Consider the following 19742-nt stretch of genomic DNA (forward strand, 5'->3'; position numbering starts at 1 on the left):
AATCTATCTAACTTAGCCTTGAATAAATTTAAAGACCCAGCCTCCAGTTTCTCGTTATCTCTGTCTTAAAAGGGAGACCGCTTATTCTTAAACTATGTCCCTGAGTTCTGGTTTTCCCACTAGAGGAACCATCCTTCTGGTATTCTCCGTTTCCAGTCTCCTCAAGATCTTCTATGTTTCAATAAGGTCATCTCTCATTCTCATCTGATCAGGGATAGTCAGCGTGGCTTTGTCAGAGGGAGGTCATGCCTAACAAATCTGATTGAATTTTTTGAGGAGGTGACCAGGTGGAGGTGTGTATATGAGGGTAGTGTAGTTGATGTAGTTTATATGGATTTCAGCAAAGCCTTTGACAAGGTCCCACATGGAAGACATATAATGAAGGCAAATGCACATGGGATACAGGGTAATTTGGTAAGGTGGATTCAAAATTCGTTTTGTTGTAGGAGTCAGAGGGCGATAGGATGTTATCTACTTGGACTTCCAGAAGGCCTTTGACAAGGTGCCACATAGGAGGCTGCTCAGTAAGATAAGAGCCCATAGTGTTAGAGGCAAGGTACTAGCATGGATAGAAGATTGACTGTCTGGCAGGAGGCAGAGAGTGGGGATAAGGGGATCATTCTCAGGATGGCGGCCGGTGACTAGTGGAGTTCCGCAGGGATCAGTGTTGGGACCGCAATTTTTCACTTTATATATTAATGAACTAGTTGAAGGAACTGATGGCATGCTGGCAGATGATACAAAGATAGGTGGAGGGACAGGTAGTATTGAGGAGGCGGGGAGGCTGCAGAAGGATTTGGACAGTTTAGGAGAATGGGCAAAGAAGTGGCAGTTGGAATAGAACGTGGGGAAGTCTGAGGTCATGCACTTTGGTAGGAAGAATAGAGGCATAGACTATTTTCTAAATGGGGAGAGAATTAAGAAGGCTGGAGTGCAAAGGGACTTGGGAGTCCTAGTCCAGGATTCTCTTAAGGTTAACTTGCAGGTTGAGTCGGTAGTTAGGAAGGCAAATGCAATGTTGGCATTTATTTTGAGAGGACTAGAATATAAAAGCAGGGATGTGCTGCTGAGGCTTTATAAGGCTCTGGTCAGACCACATTTAGAATATTGTGAGCAATTTTGGGCCCTGTATCCAAGAAGGATGTGCTGGCCCTGGAGAGGGTCCAGAGGAGGTTCACGAGAATGATCCCAGGAATGAAAGGCTTAACATATGAGGAACGTTTGAGGACTCTGGGTCTATACTCGATGGAGTTTAGAAGGATGAGGGGGGATCTGATCGAAACTTATAGAATACTGAAAGGCCTGGATAGGGTGGACGTGGGGAAGATGTTTCCATTAGTAGGAGAGACTAGGACCCGAGGGCACAGCCTCAGAGTAAAGGGAAGATCTTTTAAAACAGAGTTGAGGAGAAACTTCTTTAGCCAGAGAGTAGTGAATCTATGTAATTCATTGCCTCAGAAGGCTGTGGAGGCCAGGTCATTGAGTGTATTTAAGACCGAGATAGATAGGTTCTTGACTGGTAAGGGGATCAAAGGTTACGGGGAGAAGGTGGGAGAATGGGGTTGAGAAACTTATCAGCCATGATTGAATGGCAGAGCAGACTCAATGGGCTGAATAGCCTAATTTCTGCTCCTATGTCTTATGGTCTTATAACAGAAGGATGTTTTAGTGACTGGAAGCCAGTGTCCAGTGGCATACCACAAGGATCTGTATTGGGTCCCTTTTTCGTCATTTATATAAACAACATAGATGACAATGTGAGGTATAGGATTAGTAAATTTGCAGATGACACGAAGATTGACTTGGTGGTTAACAGTGAGGTTGAGTGTCTTGAGCAACAGGAAGATATAGACGGTATGGTCAAATGGGCAGATAAGTGGCAGATGGAATTTAGCCCTGAAAAGTGTGAGGTGATACACTTTGGAAGGAGTAATTTGACAAGGAAGTATTCAATGAACAGCATGACACTAGGAAGCTCTGAGGAACAAAGGAACCTTGGTGTGTGTGTCCATAAATCTCTGAAGGTGGAGGGGTGTGTTACTGGGGTGGTGAAGAAGGCATATGGGACACTTGCCTTTATCAATCGAGGCATAAATTACAAAAGTAGGGAGGTCATGTTGGAGTACTGTGTGCAGTTCTGGTCGCCGCATTATAGGAAGGATGTGATTGCACTGGAGGGGGTGCAGAGGAGATTTCACCAGGATGTTGCCTGGGATAAAACATTTAAGTTATGAAGAGAGGTTGGAAAGACTTGCGCTGTTTTCGTTGGAGCAGAGAAGTCTGAGGGGGTGACCTGATTGAGGTGTACAAGATTATGAGGGGCATGGACAGGGTGGATAGGGAGCAGCTGTTCCCCTTAGTTGAAGGGTCAGTCACGAGGGGACACAAGTTCAAGGTGAGGGGCAGGAGATTTAAGGGGGATGTGAGGAAAAACTTTTTTACCCAGAGGGTGGTGATGGTTTGGAATGCGCTCCCTGGGTGGGTGGTGGAGGCGGGTGGCCTCACATCCTTTAAAAAGTGCCTCATAACATTCAAGGCTATGGCCAAATGCTGGTAAATGGGATTAGGTAAGTAGGTCAGGTGTTTCTCACGTGTCAGTGTAGACTCGACGGGCCAAAGGGCTTCTTCTGCACCGTGTGATACTGTGATTCTGTGGTTCTGTGATTCTAAACTCCAGTGGGTATAGGCCTAACCTGTTCAACCATTCTTCATAAGATAAGCCCCTCAACCCAGGAATGAGTCCAGTGAACCTTCTCTGTACTGCTTCTAAAGCAATTACATCTTTTCTCAAATAAGGAGACTAAAACTATATACAGTACTCCAGATGTGGTCGCACCAAGGCCCTGTACAGCTGCAGTAAAACTTCCCTATTTTAATATTCCATTCCTCTTGCAATAAATGCCGACATTCTATTTACCTTCCTAATCACTTGCTGTACCTGTATTCTAATTTTATGTGATTCATTACCAGGACACCCCACCAAGTTCTGGCCATTAGGCCCATCATGTCTGCACCGGTTTTCTGAATGAGCATTTCACCTAGTGCCAATCTCCTGCCTTCTCCCTGTAACCCTGCACATTGTTTCTTTTCAAACAATCATCTAATTCCCTCCTGATTGCCTCAATAGAACCTCCCTCCATCACATTCTCAGACAGTGCATTCCAGACCCTAACCACTTGCTGCGTGAATATGTTTTTCTGCATATCACTTTTGTTTCTTTGAACAATTATCTTAAATCAGTGCCCTCTGGTTCTCAATACTTCTACCAATGGAAACAATTTATCTCTATCTCCCCTGTCCAGTCCCCTCATAATTTTGAATACTTCCATCAAATCTCTATTCGGTCTTCTTTTCTCCAAGAAGGAGTCCCAACTTCTCACTTAACCTGTCTATATCCCTCTGCAGAATCTCTACCTCCTATGTTCCTGTGTTCCTATTCATGTAAAAGCCAGAGAATGAAGAGTTTATTAAATACTTTCAGGATAGTTTTCTGGATCAACATGTTTATCGCCCAACAAAGAAGGAGGCATTGCTAGATCTAGCTCTGGGGAATGAAGTGAGACAAGTGGATCAAGTGTCAGGTGGGGAACATTAGAGGATAGTAATCATAGTATCATAAGGTTAGCTATGGAAAAGGACAAGGAGTAATACGGAGTAAAAGTTATTAATGGGGTGAGGTGAGAAAAGATCTAGTCCAGGTAAATCAGAATCAAATATTAGCTGGCAAAACTGTAATGGAACAATGGGCTACCGTCAAACTGTGCAAATTTGATGACAAAATAAGACGCATCAAGACTATCCTGCGGGATAGTGGCTACGCTGATTAGACCATTGCTTGCTATATATTGCACAAACTCATAAATGGGCCTACTTTTGATCCTGAAAAGTACCTAGTCTGCCTTAGATTACCCTGGAAAGATAAGGTGTCTCAAAAATTTGAGCAACAGGTGAAGCTAGCCATTTCACACCACTACTATGCAATAGCAACACAAGTGTATTCTCCATTAACAGGATTCTGCAGTTAAGCTAAAAAGACATTCTGCCTACCACACAAATGAGTAATGTGGTATATGAATTTCAGTACCGGTGTTATATCGGGTATGTAGGCCATATGTCAAACAGCACATCCCTTTAGCAGTTTGCAACCGCAAAAGTACTGATCGTACTCAACCAGCCTATGCATGCAAAACTCAAAACATAGTGTCCAATATTAGATGTGATTCTGCAATTGGACAACACTTACTAAACAATTCCGATTATACTAAAAATTACACTAACAACCAAATTATGATTATCAGTCAGGCTTGCAGTGTGACTCACTTACACCTGCTAGAAACTACCTATATTTACACACAGGGCCCTGTCCTTTGCCGACAAAAAGAACATATCCATGCATTGTACCTTTTTCAACTAAACAAAAGGTTGAGGGGTAGCTATTCCCTGGTTTGTTACCCTTGGCAATTCCCTGACCAATCCGAGTCGACTTGCCAAATTTGAATTTTAAAAAAAGTTTGGCAGTTAACTGTTCACTGGTGCATTCTCCATGACAATAGCTCTACCAATCAGATTTCACTTCCCTACCAAGCAGCATCCTCTCTTCATGCAGTATAAATTGTTGTACCCTTTGAGATTTGGTATTCTTGCTTCTGTTCTGATGAGTGCAAGATAAAAAGCTTCAACAGCATGCCTCCTTTTGCAGCAATTCTAAAGAAGAGATACTTTAGGTATAGTTGAGGTACATTCCCATGAGAAGGAAAGGCACAACAAACAAATCCAGAGCCCCTTGGATGATAACAGTGATAGAAAGTAAGATAAAGCAGAAAGAGCAAACATATACAAAAATACCTGGAAAGACTCAGCAGGTCTGGCAGCATCTGCGGAGAGGAGCACAGTTAATGTTTTGAGTCCGAATGACCCTTCAACAGAACTAAGTAAAAATAGAAGAGAGGTGGAATATAAGCTGGTTTAAGGGGGGGGGGGGGGGGGTGGTGGGACAAGTAGAGCTGGATAGAGGGCCAGTGATAGGTGGAGATAACCAAAAGATGTCATAGACAAAAGGACAAAGAGGTGTTGAAGTTGGTGATATTATCTGAAGAATGTGCTAATTATGGGTGGAAAACAGGACAAGCAAGGTACAGATAGCCCTAGTGGGGGTGGGGTGAGGTGAAGGAATCAAAAAAGGCTAAAAGGTAGATATAAAACAATGGATGGAAATACATTTAAAAATAATGGAAGTAGGTGGGAAAAGAAAAATCTATATATATTATTAGAAAAAAAATTGGGGAGGAGAAATGGAAAGGGGATGAGGATGGAGGAGAGAGTTCATGATCTAAAATTGTTGAACTCAATATTCAGTCCAGAAGGCTGTAAAGTGCCTAGTCGGAATATGAGGTGCTGTTCCTCCAGTTTGCGTTGAGCTTCACTGGAACAATGCAGCAAGCCAAGGACGGACATGTGGGCATGAGAGCAGGGTGGAGTGTTGAAATGGCAAGCGATGGAGATCGGGGTAATGCTTGCGGACAGACCGAAGGTGTTCTGCAAAGTGGTCACCCAGTCTGCGTTTGGTCTCTTCAATGTAAAGGAAACCGCATTGAGAAAGTGCCTAGTCGGAAGATGAGGTGTTGTTCCTCCAGTTTGCGTTGAGCTTCACTGGAACAATGCAGCAAGCAAGGACGGACATGTGGCCATGAGATCAGGGTGGAGTGTTGAAATGGCAAACATATGACTGACGAAAAATTCAGAGGGGAAGTGAAAAAAGAACTAAAGGAAAGAAAGAGAAAGTATGAGAAGAGATTGGTAGCAAACATAAAAGGGAATCAGAAAGTCTTCTTTGGTCATATAAATAGTAAAAGGATGGTAAAAGGAGGGGTGGAGCCCAGTAGGGACCAAATAAGGGATTAATGCAGGGGACATAGCTGTGGTTCTGAAGGCAAAATTTTTGCTCCTGAGACAGGAAAATTTATGATTGTGAACCCGGCTCAGAAGAAACTTCCCCAAATGGTTTGATTTTCATTCTGTGGGGGCGGGGGCTGAGGGGGTGGTGGTGGTGGGGGGTAGGTGTGGCCGAGGGGTTGGGTGTCCCCAGAAACAGTATGGAGGCAGGCACAGGGCTGCTGAGTACCAAGGCAAGCTGTTTAAAAGGCTTACTTCAGTGCCCTGGGGCATTATCCCAGTTATAAGCAGAACAGTGAGACCCTCATCTCTCACACCCCCTCATCCCATATACTCCCCACGCCCCATCCATGCTAACACATCCTACCTCCTGCCCCCACCCATCCCTCATAGCCCTTCATACCCTCTATGCCAATCTTAGCTCCTCTACCCACCACCCATGGTGCCTCATGCCCTCTATTCCAACTCATGCCAACCCATGATCCCCCACTCATCTCCAAATCCATTTATAGTTCCTATGCCAACTTAGTGCCTACTCATGCCAACCAATTACCCCCTTCTCATCTCCATAACATTTTATAGTCTCCATGCCAACTTAGTGCCAACTCATGCCAAACCATGATCTTCCACCATCCAGAATGCTTTGCCCTTATGAACTTACGAGTTAGGAGTATGAGTTGGCCATTTGGCTCTTTGAGCCTGCTCTGCCGTTCAATAAGCTCATGGCTGACCTTACTATAACCTCGTGCCCACCCCCTTGTTTATCAAGAATCTATCTACCTCACCTTGAAAACATTCAACGACTCTGCTTCCACTGGCTTTTGAGGAAGGAGGTTCCAGAGACCGACTAGCTTTGAGAGAAAACATTTCTTTTCACCTCTGTCTTAGGTAGGTGATCCCTTATTTTTAAACAGTGGCCCCTAGTTCTATATTCTTCCATAAGAGGAAACATCGTCTCCACATCCACCCTGTCAAGAGTCCTCAGGATCTTATATGTTTCAAGCAAGTCACCTCTTATTCTTCTAAACTCCAGCAGATACAAGCCTGTCCAGACTTTCCTCATAAGACAACCTGCCCATTCCTGGTATTACTTTAGTAAACCTCCTCTGAATTGCTTCTAATGTATTTACATCTTTCCGTAAAAAAGAATGTAAATCTTACACCCTTACATGCTCCATTCCAACTCACCCAGTATCCACCATGGGCAGACCTCAAAAGCCATGCTGAGATGAAATTTAAAAAAAGTTCTAAGCATCTATACTGATTTCAATATATTAAAAAAAACTCTCATTGATAAAAGCCTGTTCAGTACATTTAAATCTCTTCAAGTGCATAATTCTTATAAAACAAACATTTCCTTTAAACACTTAATCCCTTATTAAAAACATACATTTATATTCAAAGCCCTTGCACTTGGAAATGTCAGTCAGACTGTGAATTTACAGGACCCCCACTATGAGAATGAAAGTTTGTGGAAGCAATCAAGCAGCACTAATCCTATAAACCCTCAAGATTATGCCAACAAATATCTATTGAAATTGCAAGCATTTCCTTTTCAACTGAGTGTCACAGCAGGTGAGTTTCTTTCAAAATTTAAAGGGTAGGGCATTTAAATGATTTGAAAGCTTGACAGTTCCACAGAACTTATCCACCTTTTATACACATTAACATCTACTGTTAACAACCCCAAAACGATACCTAAACCTCTCCAAATGAGTACCTGCATTTTCCAAAGGGTACCTGATCTCTCCAAAGAATTCCAGTAGGTTTAGACCTTTCTCTCAAATGTCAAAAGTGCATGAGTTGTATTTCAGAAACCTGAGTGATGAATATTTTTTTTAATCAAAGCAGCTGCACTTTTAAATATGCTGCTATCTTTCACCTGGTTCCCACCCTTCCACCCACCTTGAGCAAAAATGGTGAGTGTTGGGTTTTGGGGAAAGATTTCCAGAGTTGGGGCTTGGTGCCATTTTGGCTAAGGCACGGGGCCCTTCTGACTTGGTGAAAATTCTGGCCTAAAGGAGTACTTTGTGTCTGTCATTCCCATAGAAGAAGGTACTGCTCAAACTATAGTGGATATAGGAAGAGGAGGTAGGTGAGGCATTGGATGACCAAATGGAGGTCACAACCCCTTACTGTGTGGGGAACTGTCGTATAGTACTGATTTCACCTGATTAGCCCATTAGTGGCCATTTGACAGCCTCTCATCACCCACAGCCTCACCATCCCACCTCTAGGAAAATAGCCCCAAGGAGGGATTGGACTGATAAACCTGCACACCAGAAATGCAATTTTTGCACTCGCCCCCTTCCATGTTCGCCCCATCGGGGGCTAAAAATCTTGCCGATGTTTAATTGACATGAGGTCCCACAGGACCTAGATTTAAGATAATTTGTAAAAGAACCAGAGGGGAGATGAGGAAAATTTATCTTTGTGAATAAATTAAGATGATCTGAATGCACCATCTGAAAGAGCTAGAGAAGCAGCTTCAATAGTAACTTTCAAAAATGATTTGGATAAATACTTGGAAAGTGGAAATTTGCAGGGTTGCAGAGAAAGGGTAGTGAAGTGGGATTAAGTAGAGAGATCTTTCAAAGAACAAGCACAGGCACAATGAGTTGAGTGTCCTCCTTCTGTGCTGTAAAAGTGAACATAAGAAATAGGAACAGGAGAGGACCATTCGGCTCCTCGAGCCTGCTCTGCCATTCAATAAGATCATGGCTGATCTTCTTGTGTTTCAATATCCACGTTCCCATCTAATCCCAATGACCTGCCTAACAAGAATCTATCTACCTCTGCCTTAAAAGTATTCAATGACCCTGAAAACAGCAACAATGCCTCGATGATTTCACCATCGAGTATCCCTTCAAGTCACTTAGCATCGGGATTTGGACATGCATAACTGTTATTTCAGCATTTTTGATGACACTATAGATGTGATTAGTACACAAAATGGAATACGCATGGGGCCTGAAGTTTGGTCAGGAAGGATTCCATGACTTAACTTTTTGTCTTCAGTTAACTGTGCAGTACTGAGAATGCTCATCAGAAAATCAGGCATATGTTGTTCATGGTTTTTCATCTGTTCAATTTAATGGAAAATTGTGGAAAGTGAGAGTCTAGATTACCAATAACTGCTGCTATTGAGTGGGAGTAGGAGAGTGCAGGTGGGTTGGGTACGTGTTTGTTGTTGACCCCTACTTAAAGCAGCTCATCAGTAAAGAGGTTTATATTCTAACTGCTCTTTTTTCCCCAGTGGTAAACGTTATAAGGGAGGGAAGTGTTGTTGAAATTACCTTGCAAATTGCTGCAGTACATCCTGTAGATATTATATACCACAGCCAGACTGCAGCAGTTCTTGTGGCGGGAGGGTGGTGGTGGTGGCGGTTGGATATAGAATGATTACTGCACAGAAGGAGGCCATTCAACCCATCATGTTCATGCCAATAAATGCCAATTTTAAATTGCCAATCTCTTTAAACCCTTCTTCCCCTTCACCACCTTCATCTCCAACTATAAGTGCAAGGAATTCATGGATTTCTCTGCAATTAAGGTGAAGATCATCCGATCAGTTGCCAAGTCCCTCAGTTCCACTAGCCCACCGGGCCAAACTTCCTCTAAAGCTCCTCCCTGCCCTAGCCCTGGTGAAATTGGGGACAATTTTGAAAGAGGAAATAACACTGCACTAAAGAAGAAATAAAAATTCATGTTGAAATTAAATACCTGATTAATCTTAAACTGCAGTTACCGTTTGCAGAAAATCACTTAAGGTTTTGGTATTGAATTCCCATCACCTGTGGGTTATTTTTCACCATGTGACTAGCTTTCTCCCAAAGTTTGGCGTCAGTGTGGGATTGTTGGCAGTGAGGAGCAGGTTCCCAGGGTGATCACTAGAACCATTCAGCTGGAACTGCTTACATCCCACCTCAGATGCTGTCTGTAGTTAGGCCAGTCTCGCATGCTGCTGTAATGAGAAGCAGCGGGCACCCTCATTACCATTGACATTTCCAGCCTTGTGCTTCTCTGAAGCACAGCATTTGCTCCAGCTTGAGTTGTACATTTAAAAGGTACTCAGGGGGATGAAAGAGCTTTCAAGTTTAACAGCAGGACACTTTATAAATATGAAAATTTAGCTGAACGTAACTAAGACTGTTATAGTCATTGAAGTATGTTGAAGTTTGTCTGGTTCTAGATAATGCCAGCATGTCATCAAGAAATACAAATTTGATTTCCTCCCATGTCAGTTCGTTTCATAATATAAATCTTATGTTGTTGAGAGGCTCCAAGCAGAGATCACCCGTTTCTTCACAAGAAGAGAGGTGGAAAATCTAGAGAGACCTTTACATCTACCACTCGTCTCCCTCTGTCAACTTGACTTGCTTGGTAGCATTCTTAAATTTGGGGAGAAGATTTGGGTTTCAGCCCCATTCTGGGGCTCTGAATTCCTAATATGGGCTGGAAGTATGCTATTGATGGAAGCAACTTTTTATTTTTGTGACATGAAACCAAGGTCCCATCTGCCTACCAGGTGCATATGAACAATTCTGTAGTGTAAAAGAAAGAATGTGGAGTTTTCCTAATGCCTGGGCCAACATTCCTCCCTCGAACAACACCATCAAAAAAACAGATTAACCGCTTAGTTATCTCACCACTGTGGTGCATTTCTACTGGAGAATTAGAGAAAGCCAATACATAATTGCAAATATTTCATTTTTTTCTGCTGGTACATAACAAAGTATATTGTATTGCATAGGTTAACAGCATTTGTAATGTTGCTTGGGGACTATTTGCAGGCAGTGTTGTACCTTACATGTCTAAGCTTCCATCCACAGCCAACCATCTTTGGGTTAGTGATGAAGTCAAAGTAAAAATAAAGATGCATATAAGAAAGAGAGAAAAAGAACTGGATAGGTAGAAACTTAGAATTCTGGCTCACAAAAAGTAAGGCAAATCCAATCCAGCTAACTACCATCCCAACTATTAGTTTATTGATCACCAATAAAGAGATGGAAAGTGTCGTTGACAGTGTTATCAAGCGGTACTTATTCACCAATGACTTGCTCACGTGCTCAGCTTGGGTTACGCCAGGAACACACAGTCCCAGAACTCACAACAGCCTTGGTCCAGTGTGGACGAAAGAGCTGAATTCCAGAGGTGAGGTGAGAGCAACTGTCCCTGACATCAAGGCAGCATTTGACTGAATATGGCAGCAAATAGCCTGAACAAAATTAAATTCAATGGGAATCACTTGCTTGAGAGTGCAGCACTATCGATGTGTCAGATGCAAACTTTTAACGATTTATGGATAAGTATTGTTGACTTTCATATCTGTAGCTGGGCTACTATAACTTTGAACACTCTTCACTGGTTGGAGTCATACCTATCACAAAGGAAAATAGTTGTGGTTGTTGGAGGCCTATCATCTTAGCCCCAGGTCAGTACTGCAGGAATTACTTAGCCTATTGTTCTAAGCCTTCAACTGCATTAACAAAATTCTTTCCATTTAAGGTCAGAAGTGGGGACGTTCACTCATGATTGCACGGTGTTCATTGCCATTCACAATGCCTCAGAAAGTGAAGCATTCCATGCCCACATACAGCAAGAACTGGACAACATTCAGGCTTGGGATGTTAAGTGACAAGTAACATTCATGCTACACAAGTGCCAGGCAATGATCATCTCCAACAAGAGAGAATCTAATTATCTCCCCTTGACATAAAACGGCATTACCATCGCTGAAGCCCCCACTAACAACATCCTGGGCATGTCACATTGACCAGAACTTAACTGGACTTGCCATAAAAATACTATGCCTACAAGTGGAGATCAGAGGCTCAGAATTTTGTGGCGAGTAGCTCACCTCCCTATGACCCAAAGCCTGTCCACCATCTACATGGCATGAATCAGGAGTATGATGGAATACTCTCCATTTGCCTGGATAGGTGCAGCTCCAACAACACTAAGGAAGTTCAACACCATCTAGAACAAAGCAGCTCAGTTGATACACCACCTTAAACATTCACTCCAGCCACGACCAATGTGTAGTGGTAGCAGTTTGTACCATCTACAAAATGCGCTGCAGTAACTCACCAAGACTTCTTCTGCAGCACCTACCATTCCCATGACCTCTATCACCTAGAAGAACAAGGGTGGCAGATGCATGGGAACATCACCACCTGCCAGTACCTCCAAGTCACATACTTTCCTGACTTGGAACTATATCACCATTCCTTCACTACAACTGCGTCAAAATCCTACAACTCCTTCCCTAACAGCACTGTGCGTGTACCTATACCATATGGACTGCAGCGGTTCAAGAAGGCAGCTCACCACCACATTCTCAAGAGCATTTATGGAACATTTGCCTGGCTTTGCCAGCGATGCTCGCACTCCCAATATCAGACAAAAAAAGAGTTAGAGTAGCCCAGCTGTAAATATGAAAGGCTACTAAATCTATCCATAAATCATTAAAAGTTTTGTATTTGACACATCTATAGTGCCACAGTCTCAAGGTGTCACACATCGACAGAACAAAAAAAAAATGACTGATCCAAGTATCCAGTTAAGTGCATGCCAATCAATCAAAAATAGTGCTATTCATTAAATAGCAAAACTACCAAACAGCCAGTGAGCATCACCAACTCATTGAAAATGACAAACACACACATACCTGGAAAAACTCAGCAGATCTGACAACATCTGTGGAGAGGAATATAGTTGACTTTTTGAGTCCGAATGACTCTTCATCAGGACTAAGGAAATAGAGAAATGAGGTGATATATAAGCTGGTAGAGGGGAGTGGGACAGGTAGGGCTGGATAGAGGGCCAGTGATAGGTGGAGGCAAAGAAGATTGCCCAAGATGTCATAGACAAAAAGGACAAAGGGGTGTTGACGGTAGTGATATTATCTAAGGAATGTGCTGATGGGGACATCACAGCCATATTTAAATCCTCAGTGACTGTCTCCGTCTCCGACTTACCCCACGTGGATTCCTGCTTGCTACCCTTAATGTCCCCATTAGCACATACAGACTCGAAAAGTCAACTATATTCCTCTCCGCAGATGCTGTCAGACCTGCTGAGTTTTTCCAGATATTTTTGTTTTTGTTTCAGATTTCCATGATCCGCAGTATTCTGCTTTTATTTTATTGAAAATAACAACCTGGAGAAATGTAAAATGGGCTACCAATTCACCTTTCTGCCACATGTTTATACATCACATTTAAAAAAGGCAGGAGAGATTAAATGACAAAAGGGATGATGGGGCAAGGCAAAACAGGATGGGTGTAGGACAAGTTAAGAAACAAAAGATGGGTCTCGAGGTGGTGTAAATGAGAATAGCACGTCATCAACAGCCACGGTCCAAAAAGATAGCGGCAGAGGTTATGGTCTGTTTTTATTTCAGATTTCCAGCATCTGAAGTATTTTGCCTTTTTATCCACTGTGGACACTAAATGAAAATTCACCCCCAGCAGGTGGGAACCTGCACCAGGAGTGTTCATTTGGGAAATAGGCTTCCATCGCCAGCGTATAGTGATTGCAGTGTGTACTATCTACAGGGTACACTTCAGCAGCTCACCAAGGATTTTCCTGCAACAGCTGGTCCCAAATCCACAGCATCCCTATGGCCCAAAAAGTTGGGTTTTCATGCCTGGATAGGGAACTTTTAAGAGATGATCTTATGAAGGTATACAAGATAGTAAATAGTATAGAAAATGATTAAACAGTGGAAGCAGGATGATGGGACACAGACATAAACAAGTAAAATGTAACTTTAAGGCTGATATCAGGAAGCCACATTACAGGAAGGATGTGAACACATTGGAGAGACTGCAGAGAGGTTTACAAGAACAGTTCCAGGGATGAGAAACTTCGGGTATGAAGATAGATTGGAGACGTTGGGACTATTTTCCTTGGAGAGAAGGTGGCTGAGAGGAGATTTGATAGGGATGTTCAAAATCATGAGCGGGCTGGACAGAGTAGATAGGCAGAAACTTTTCCCGCTCTCATAAAAGGATCAAGAACGAGAGGGCACAGGTTTAAAGTGATTTGCAAAAGAAGTAAATGTGACGTGAGAAAAATCTTTTTCATACGAGTGGTTCAAGTCTAGAATGCATTGCCTGGAAGTGTGGTGGAGGCAGGTTCAATCGAGGCATTCAAGAGGGCATTAGATGATTATTTGAATAGAAACAAGGTGCAGGGGTATGGAGAAAAGACAGGGCAATGGAGAGCTGGTGCAGGCATGATGGGTCGAATGGCCTCCTGTGACGTTAAAATTCTGTGATTCTGTGAAGAGAAAAGCAGTAGTGGTAAAAACCTAACAATCATTTAAGAAACAATTAGACAAAGCAAACAGGGTATTGTTCTGGTTGGATAGTTTAAGATGAGCCAAATAGTTTTTCTCATCTTGAGTATCTTGTGATCTTGTTCCAACATGGGCTGCCATGTTGAAGGATTGAGGGATGGAAAACATAGCCACTGAAAGGATTGGAAAATAAATTTATGAGAATTGTGCTTAGAGACATTTTCCTTTTAAAGGAAAATAAATGATTTTTTTGCTTCCTTACTGAAGGTAGATAAATATGGCAATAGATTTGTTCCCCTCCCATACCACAGCTCAATGAAAAAACTGCAAATTTCTGTAATGTAGTTGTGCAAACAACTGCTTAAATATGTTTACATTACTGTTGTCAAATTTGGCTCAGATAAAGATCAGGGCCAGGATTTTACAGCCCCGCTGTGGAGTGTCTCTCCCCAGCAGATGCGGCGAGTTATTTAAATCTCCATTCAGTTTGGCGGGACTGTAATATCCCTCCGGGGGGAGGGGTCATAAAATCATGGCCCAGAAGTTCTCTCAACCCCAGAGGCAATTCAACAGACATGAAGGGGAGAAAGATCAGCTAACTCACAAATTGACTAAGGTCGGCAGAACAGGATGGGGTTGAAGGGTATTGGAAGGGGATGTGAGTGGTGGCTAGTTGTGGCCCGTTCATTTAATGTTGAACCATGAAGAGCACCCTTGTTGCTGCCAACTGTACAATGAGGTAAATAAAAAAGCTCAAATTTACCTTTGGAGTGGCAACTTTGGGTGGTCCCTTTAACCATTGCTGGTTTGACTGCCGAGCTCCTTAGAGGGGCTGAATGGTCCTACTTTGATGTTCCTACATCCCTACAACTGGTCTGACAAAGTCTTTATTTGTATTATTCCTTTACAGGGACTATTTCATCATCTGTCCTGTTGTAAAGATGGCTGCTCACTGGGCCAACAGCACACAAGTCAATATCTTTATGTACCACGTACCAGGAAGTCTTTCTCAGCACAGGTAAGGAAATTACAGCAAGACTTGAAGGGACTTTCCAAACTTTAATTTGTTTTTCATTTTCACGATGTCTGCATTGTTGATCTGGTGTGGGGCCTCCTGCTTAAAGTGCTTGCAGTTTGATACAGCTGAGTGGATTTGTAGTTACAAATCACCCACTTGTGCGTGGAACTGGAGCCACATCTAAGCTAGACCAAGTAAGGGCAGCAGGTTTTCTTCCCTAAAGTATATTATTGAATCAGTTTGTTTCACACTATGGTTTGACAGCCATCAGAGTGTGGGCAGACTTGATGGAACAGCTGAGCTATTTCAGTCCATCAATTTTCATATGTTCATGTAATTCTTCTGAAAGCAACCAAGCAATATAAGATAAGGTTGGAAACTCTGCGAAAAATGTTAAAATGGAGAAGCTAATGGGTTTTGGGGAAGGTGGGAGGCAGAAATGTCAACATATGGAGATGCCAGCACCAACCCACCTTCCTGATTTAACTGGGGCACATTATGCTGTCTTTGTGTAGCCCTCTTGGGAGAGGCATGTCAATCATTCAATTAGAGCAATTCTTCAACTCACATCGAAATCTAATGGTACATCCATGAGTTGCCTGGTCTTTCTCAGAGTCTCCAGTGAAGGCAAGACAAGAGCACAGGGGCAATTGAGGTGGCGGTGGGAGCGGTGTTGGTTTGAATCAAACTCAAGGAAATACTGCAATAAATACTCGAAGACTCACAGCTGCTTCCTGACCTGCTCTCATTCTCATTCACATCAGAATGGGTAGCTATGGCTGCCTGAGATTGGATCTCATATGAGGCCCAATATAACCAGTTACAGCACCAGCCTGCAATTCAGAGACCTATACTACACAGCAAAGAGGAGAGCAGCAGAGAGCAAACAGCAGAATCAGTGCAACTCTCAAAAAGTCACATACAGTGAAATAGTGTCTACAGATAGCAGCTAGGTTTCCTTGACATACCTGAACTGTAGGCTGGAATATCCAACCCCCTCACAGTTACCAGAGATGGCTATCAGGTGTCATGTACATAAAATTGGATGGTGTTGTATATTTTATGAATTGCACAGAAATGCAGAGAAGACACTAGTTTCTAAGTGTGCAACAAGTTTATTTACGAGAGTTTTAAAATATCTCTACAATCATAAAATGTCTGCTCCTGTGGTGTCTGTTTACTTTGCTCTGAGTCCACGTCCCGGCTTAACCAATCAAACATAATGGGCAAAGATCATTTACCAGGCTCATAATCAAACATAGATCAATTAAAATGTTGAACAGTATAGGTGGGATGATGGGGTTGGCAGGGGAAGAGGGGGGTGCATCCTCATCACCTACCCGCCTCCATGGGAATTTTACCAGTGGCAGAGGAGGTGATGGGCTTCCCGCTTGTCCTTTAGCCAATTGAGGCCATTAACTGACCAATTATTAGCTAGTTAAGGGCCTCCTCCAACCGCTGCTGGTATTTTACTAATGGTAAGAGTGTCCATACTCCTGGCAAACCCTGGCAGCCTTGCTTTGGGGTGGGGGGTTGGAATTCCCTCTGCGGAGAGGGCTGCCTCTACTTGTAAAATCCAGGACACAGTATCTCAAGAGACTCAGGTTGCTGCATCAGATGGTGGCAAGCACCTGTAACTGCCTGGAAAAAGACCTGCTGCCAGCTGTACCTGGTGGTCACGTGTTACCCTTTGGCTGTCAAAGGGACCACAGCCCTAAACTATTTTTTGCCTCCAGCTCCTTCCAGTGCTCTGCTGAAGACATATCCAGGATCTCTCAATCAGTGGCCCACAAATGTAAAAGACAGGTGACTGATTTTGTGTGAATTATGTGAACCTCACCTGAGATGATGCCAGTCAGAAAGATCTCAGGTTTGTGGCGCTGGCTGGCTTTTCACAGATGCAGGGTATTAAACTGCTTTCTGCATCCAGAAGCATGGCATTAGACTCCAGCTACTCACCTCCAGGGCAATTTCCAAGCCCTTCTTCTTCCTTGCTGGGGAATAGTACATCCCTCTGGCTCCTCACGTCATCCAGTAGTATGTCAGAAGATGCTTCGGTAAACTAGGTCAAAGCCTTTCAATGTATCAAGTCCATTGTTGAAGTTGCTTCTCTCTTCTTCTCAAATTCAACTTCTCCAAATTGCATCTTTGGATTGGCCCTTTAAAAACTGCAGCTGAGATTGCATCATGCAAGTTCTCGTCACACCTGAAGCTGTGCATTGGACACAAAACCAGAAGCAAAATTATAATGAGATGGCTGAGTTAAAAAGGCAGGCTGAACATACATTCAGTCACAATATTAAACCCTCCCACTCCTAGCTGATCTCCCAGATAATGTCAGGGTCTTTGTCACTAACTATATTTGCCCATGGGGAGTCCATCGACTGCCACCTCATGCAGTTTTGTGGAAAGACCTATAAAAAGTGAATTTTCATGGAAGTTCTCTCACTCATCTACCGTATTTTCCATGGAAGCTAAGAGAATATGGTGTAAATGGTATTTTTGCGTTTTATCTGGATGTTTTTGCAGCTCTTCGTCCTAAAGCTGGGGGCTGATGAACAGCGGAAACTTCACAAAACTTTCGCCCCTAATTGTTCCTAGAAACAGCTCCTGGATTCATGCCAGAGAGAGGCTTTGGCTTTGTGTGAATTGGACTTCTTTAATGATTATTTTCATATGGTTCAGCGTTATTGCCAAGTTGACATACATACACCCTTCATTTGACTTTACTTTGAGGAGCAGAGTTTCACTTTTTGTATTACTGAATTACTTCAAGAAGAAGAACCCACAACCTTTCAACTCAACATCAAATCCTATTCACCTAGCTAGCATACCTGTGCACATTGACCTACACTGGGTCCCAGTCCAAAAGCACCTCAATTTGAAAATTCTTTTCTCTATATTCAAATCCCTCCATGAAGATTTCCCTCCCTATCTCTGTAATGTCCTCCAGCCCTACAACCCTTTGAAAACACAGCGTTCCTCCAATTCTTGCTTCTTGTGCATCTGCGATTTCCTTCACCCCACCATTGACACTCGTGCCTTCAGTTGTCTAGGCCCTAAGCTTTGGAATTCCCTTTTCACCTCTCCACTTTTCTCTCCTTGTGGATGCCCCTTTAAGCCAACCTCTTGACAGCTTTTTTTCACCTGTCCTAATGTCTCCTTATTTGGTTTAGTATCTATTTTCGTCTAATTATGTTCCTGAGAAGCATCTTGGAATGTTTTACGATATTAAAGGCACCATACTTTACTAAGGAAATCCCCTTTGTTTGCCTGCACACCACATGAAATTTTCCCTCCATCATTAATTTCAACCCTTGAGAGTTTAGTGAAGTTTAATTTTTTTCCTTGGGGAAAGTTTTTAAAAATAAAACTGTTGTTGTGATCAATGAGAATGTAATCAATGATCCATGTTGAAATGCTATGATGGGAGGGGATATCATGGGTTTCTATGAAAGGACAATACTGGACCACTGAATTAAAGAAGTTAAATATATCATAATGGTTAAATGTACATATTGGTAAAAGTTGAACCTTAGACACCCTGAACAGAGTTTAGACATGACATGATGTTAGGAGTCAACATATTGCAAATGATCTCATCTGCACTGAACTTTATAAACCCACAATGTTCAAATCCAGAGGTGAGATAGTTACCAAATAAGCAAAGCCAAGCAAAACTGTCATTATAAACCAATCACATTCATAGCAACATAATGGTCTTTAGCTGTGTGCAGTGAGGAAAATATACTTTGTGAAATTTTATTTTTAACATTAACTACAGGTTGAAGTAAGTGATGAGTGAGACAGGCTGCAAAGGGTATGCTCAATGCAAGCAGGTGGGGAGGGTCATACAGACAGGTAATACAAAAACTCCTCCTTCAGCCTGACTGAGCCAAAGAGTCTGGAATACTGAGAACTGGCAATTAGCTTTGGCTTTTTGAGGGAGTAAACAGAACAGAGCATGCATTTGGCAACCTGCGGTTGTGTCCCGCCCAAACATTTTTGTGGCAGTATCCATCTCGTCCCAAGAAAAAATACTTCTCTAGCGCTATCCTTATATATCTTTTTCCTGTTGCCAACAATCTGACCAACTTTTCATTTGAATTCAGCAATGTTCATATTAGGCTGCATTACTGGTTGTGGGGCCCAGGAAATGATCGGTGTCCATAGCAGTGATATGCATTAATGGCAGGTGATCTATATTCTTAGCACTGAAGCCTGGCAAAAAATATATATTAATGAGTTGCTGACAAGCAAAATCTCTCAACAGATACTGCAATTTTGAAATTTTAAATGGGCACTAGGTGATAAACTTCAAAACCTCTCCCTTGATAATATACTGATGCAAACATGGTCGAGCTGTTTCTGCAAAATATTACTGCCCTCCATGCACATCTGTGAATGAACTGACTGGATCAGTTATGAATCCAGAAGCAGCATCGTTGGGATGCTCCATTCACTGTACTCCTAATACCATCCACTTCCCCTGACAACAACCCTCCATTTCATTTCCTTCTCTACATC

At 42.6% G+C, this 19742-nt stretch overlaps 1 protein-coding gene across 1 annotated transcript in view; it reads left to right on the plus strand.

Annotated features, from left to right (window-relative positions):
- The window catches only part of tg (thyroglobulin), a 463025-nt gene that overhangs the window by 397978 nt on the left and 45305 nt on the right, over positions 1-19742 (plus strand). The window contains exon 46 of the mRNA XM_041189302.1: positions 15108-15215. Within this exon, the coding sequence (XP_041045236.1) occupies positions 15108-15215 (108 nt within the window). The remainder of the gene's footprint in view (positions 1-15107; positions 15216-19742) is intronic.

The sequence above is a fragment of the Carcharodon carcharias genome, chromosome 6, assembly GCF_017639515.1.
Source record: "Carcharodon carcharias isolate sCarCar2 chromosome 6, sCarCar2.pri, whole genome shotgun sequence".
Taxonomy (NCBI): Eukaryota; Metazoa; Chordata; class Chondrichthyes; order Lamniformes; family Lamnidae; genus Carcharodon; species Carcharodon carcharias.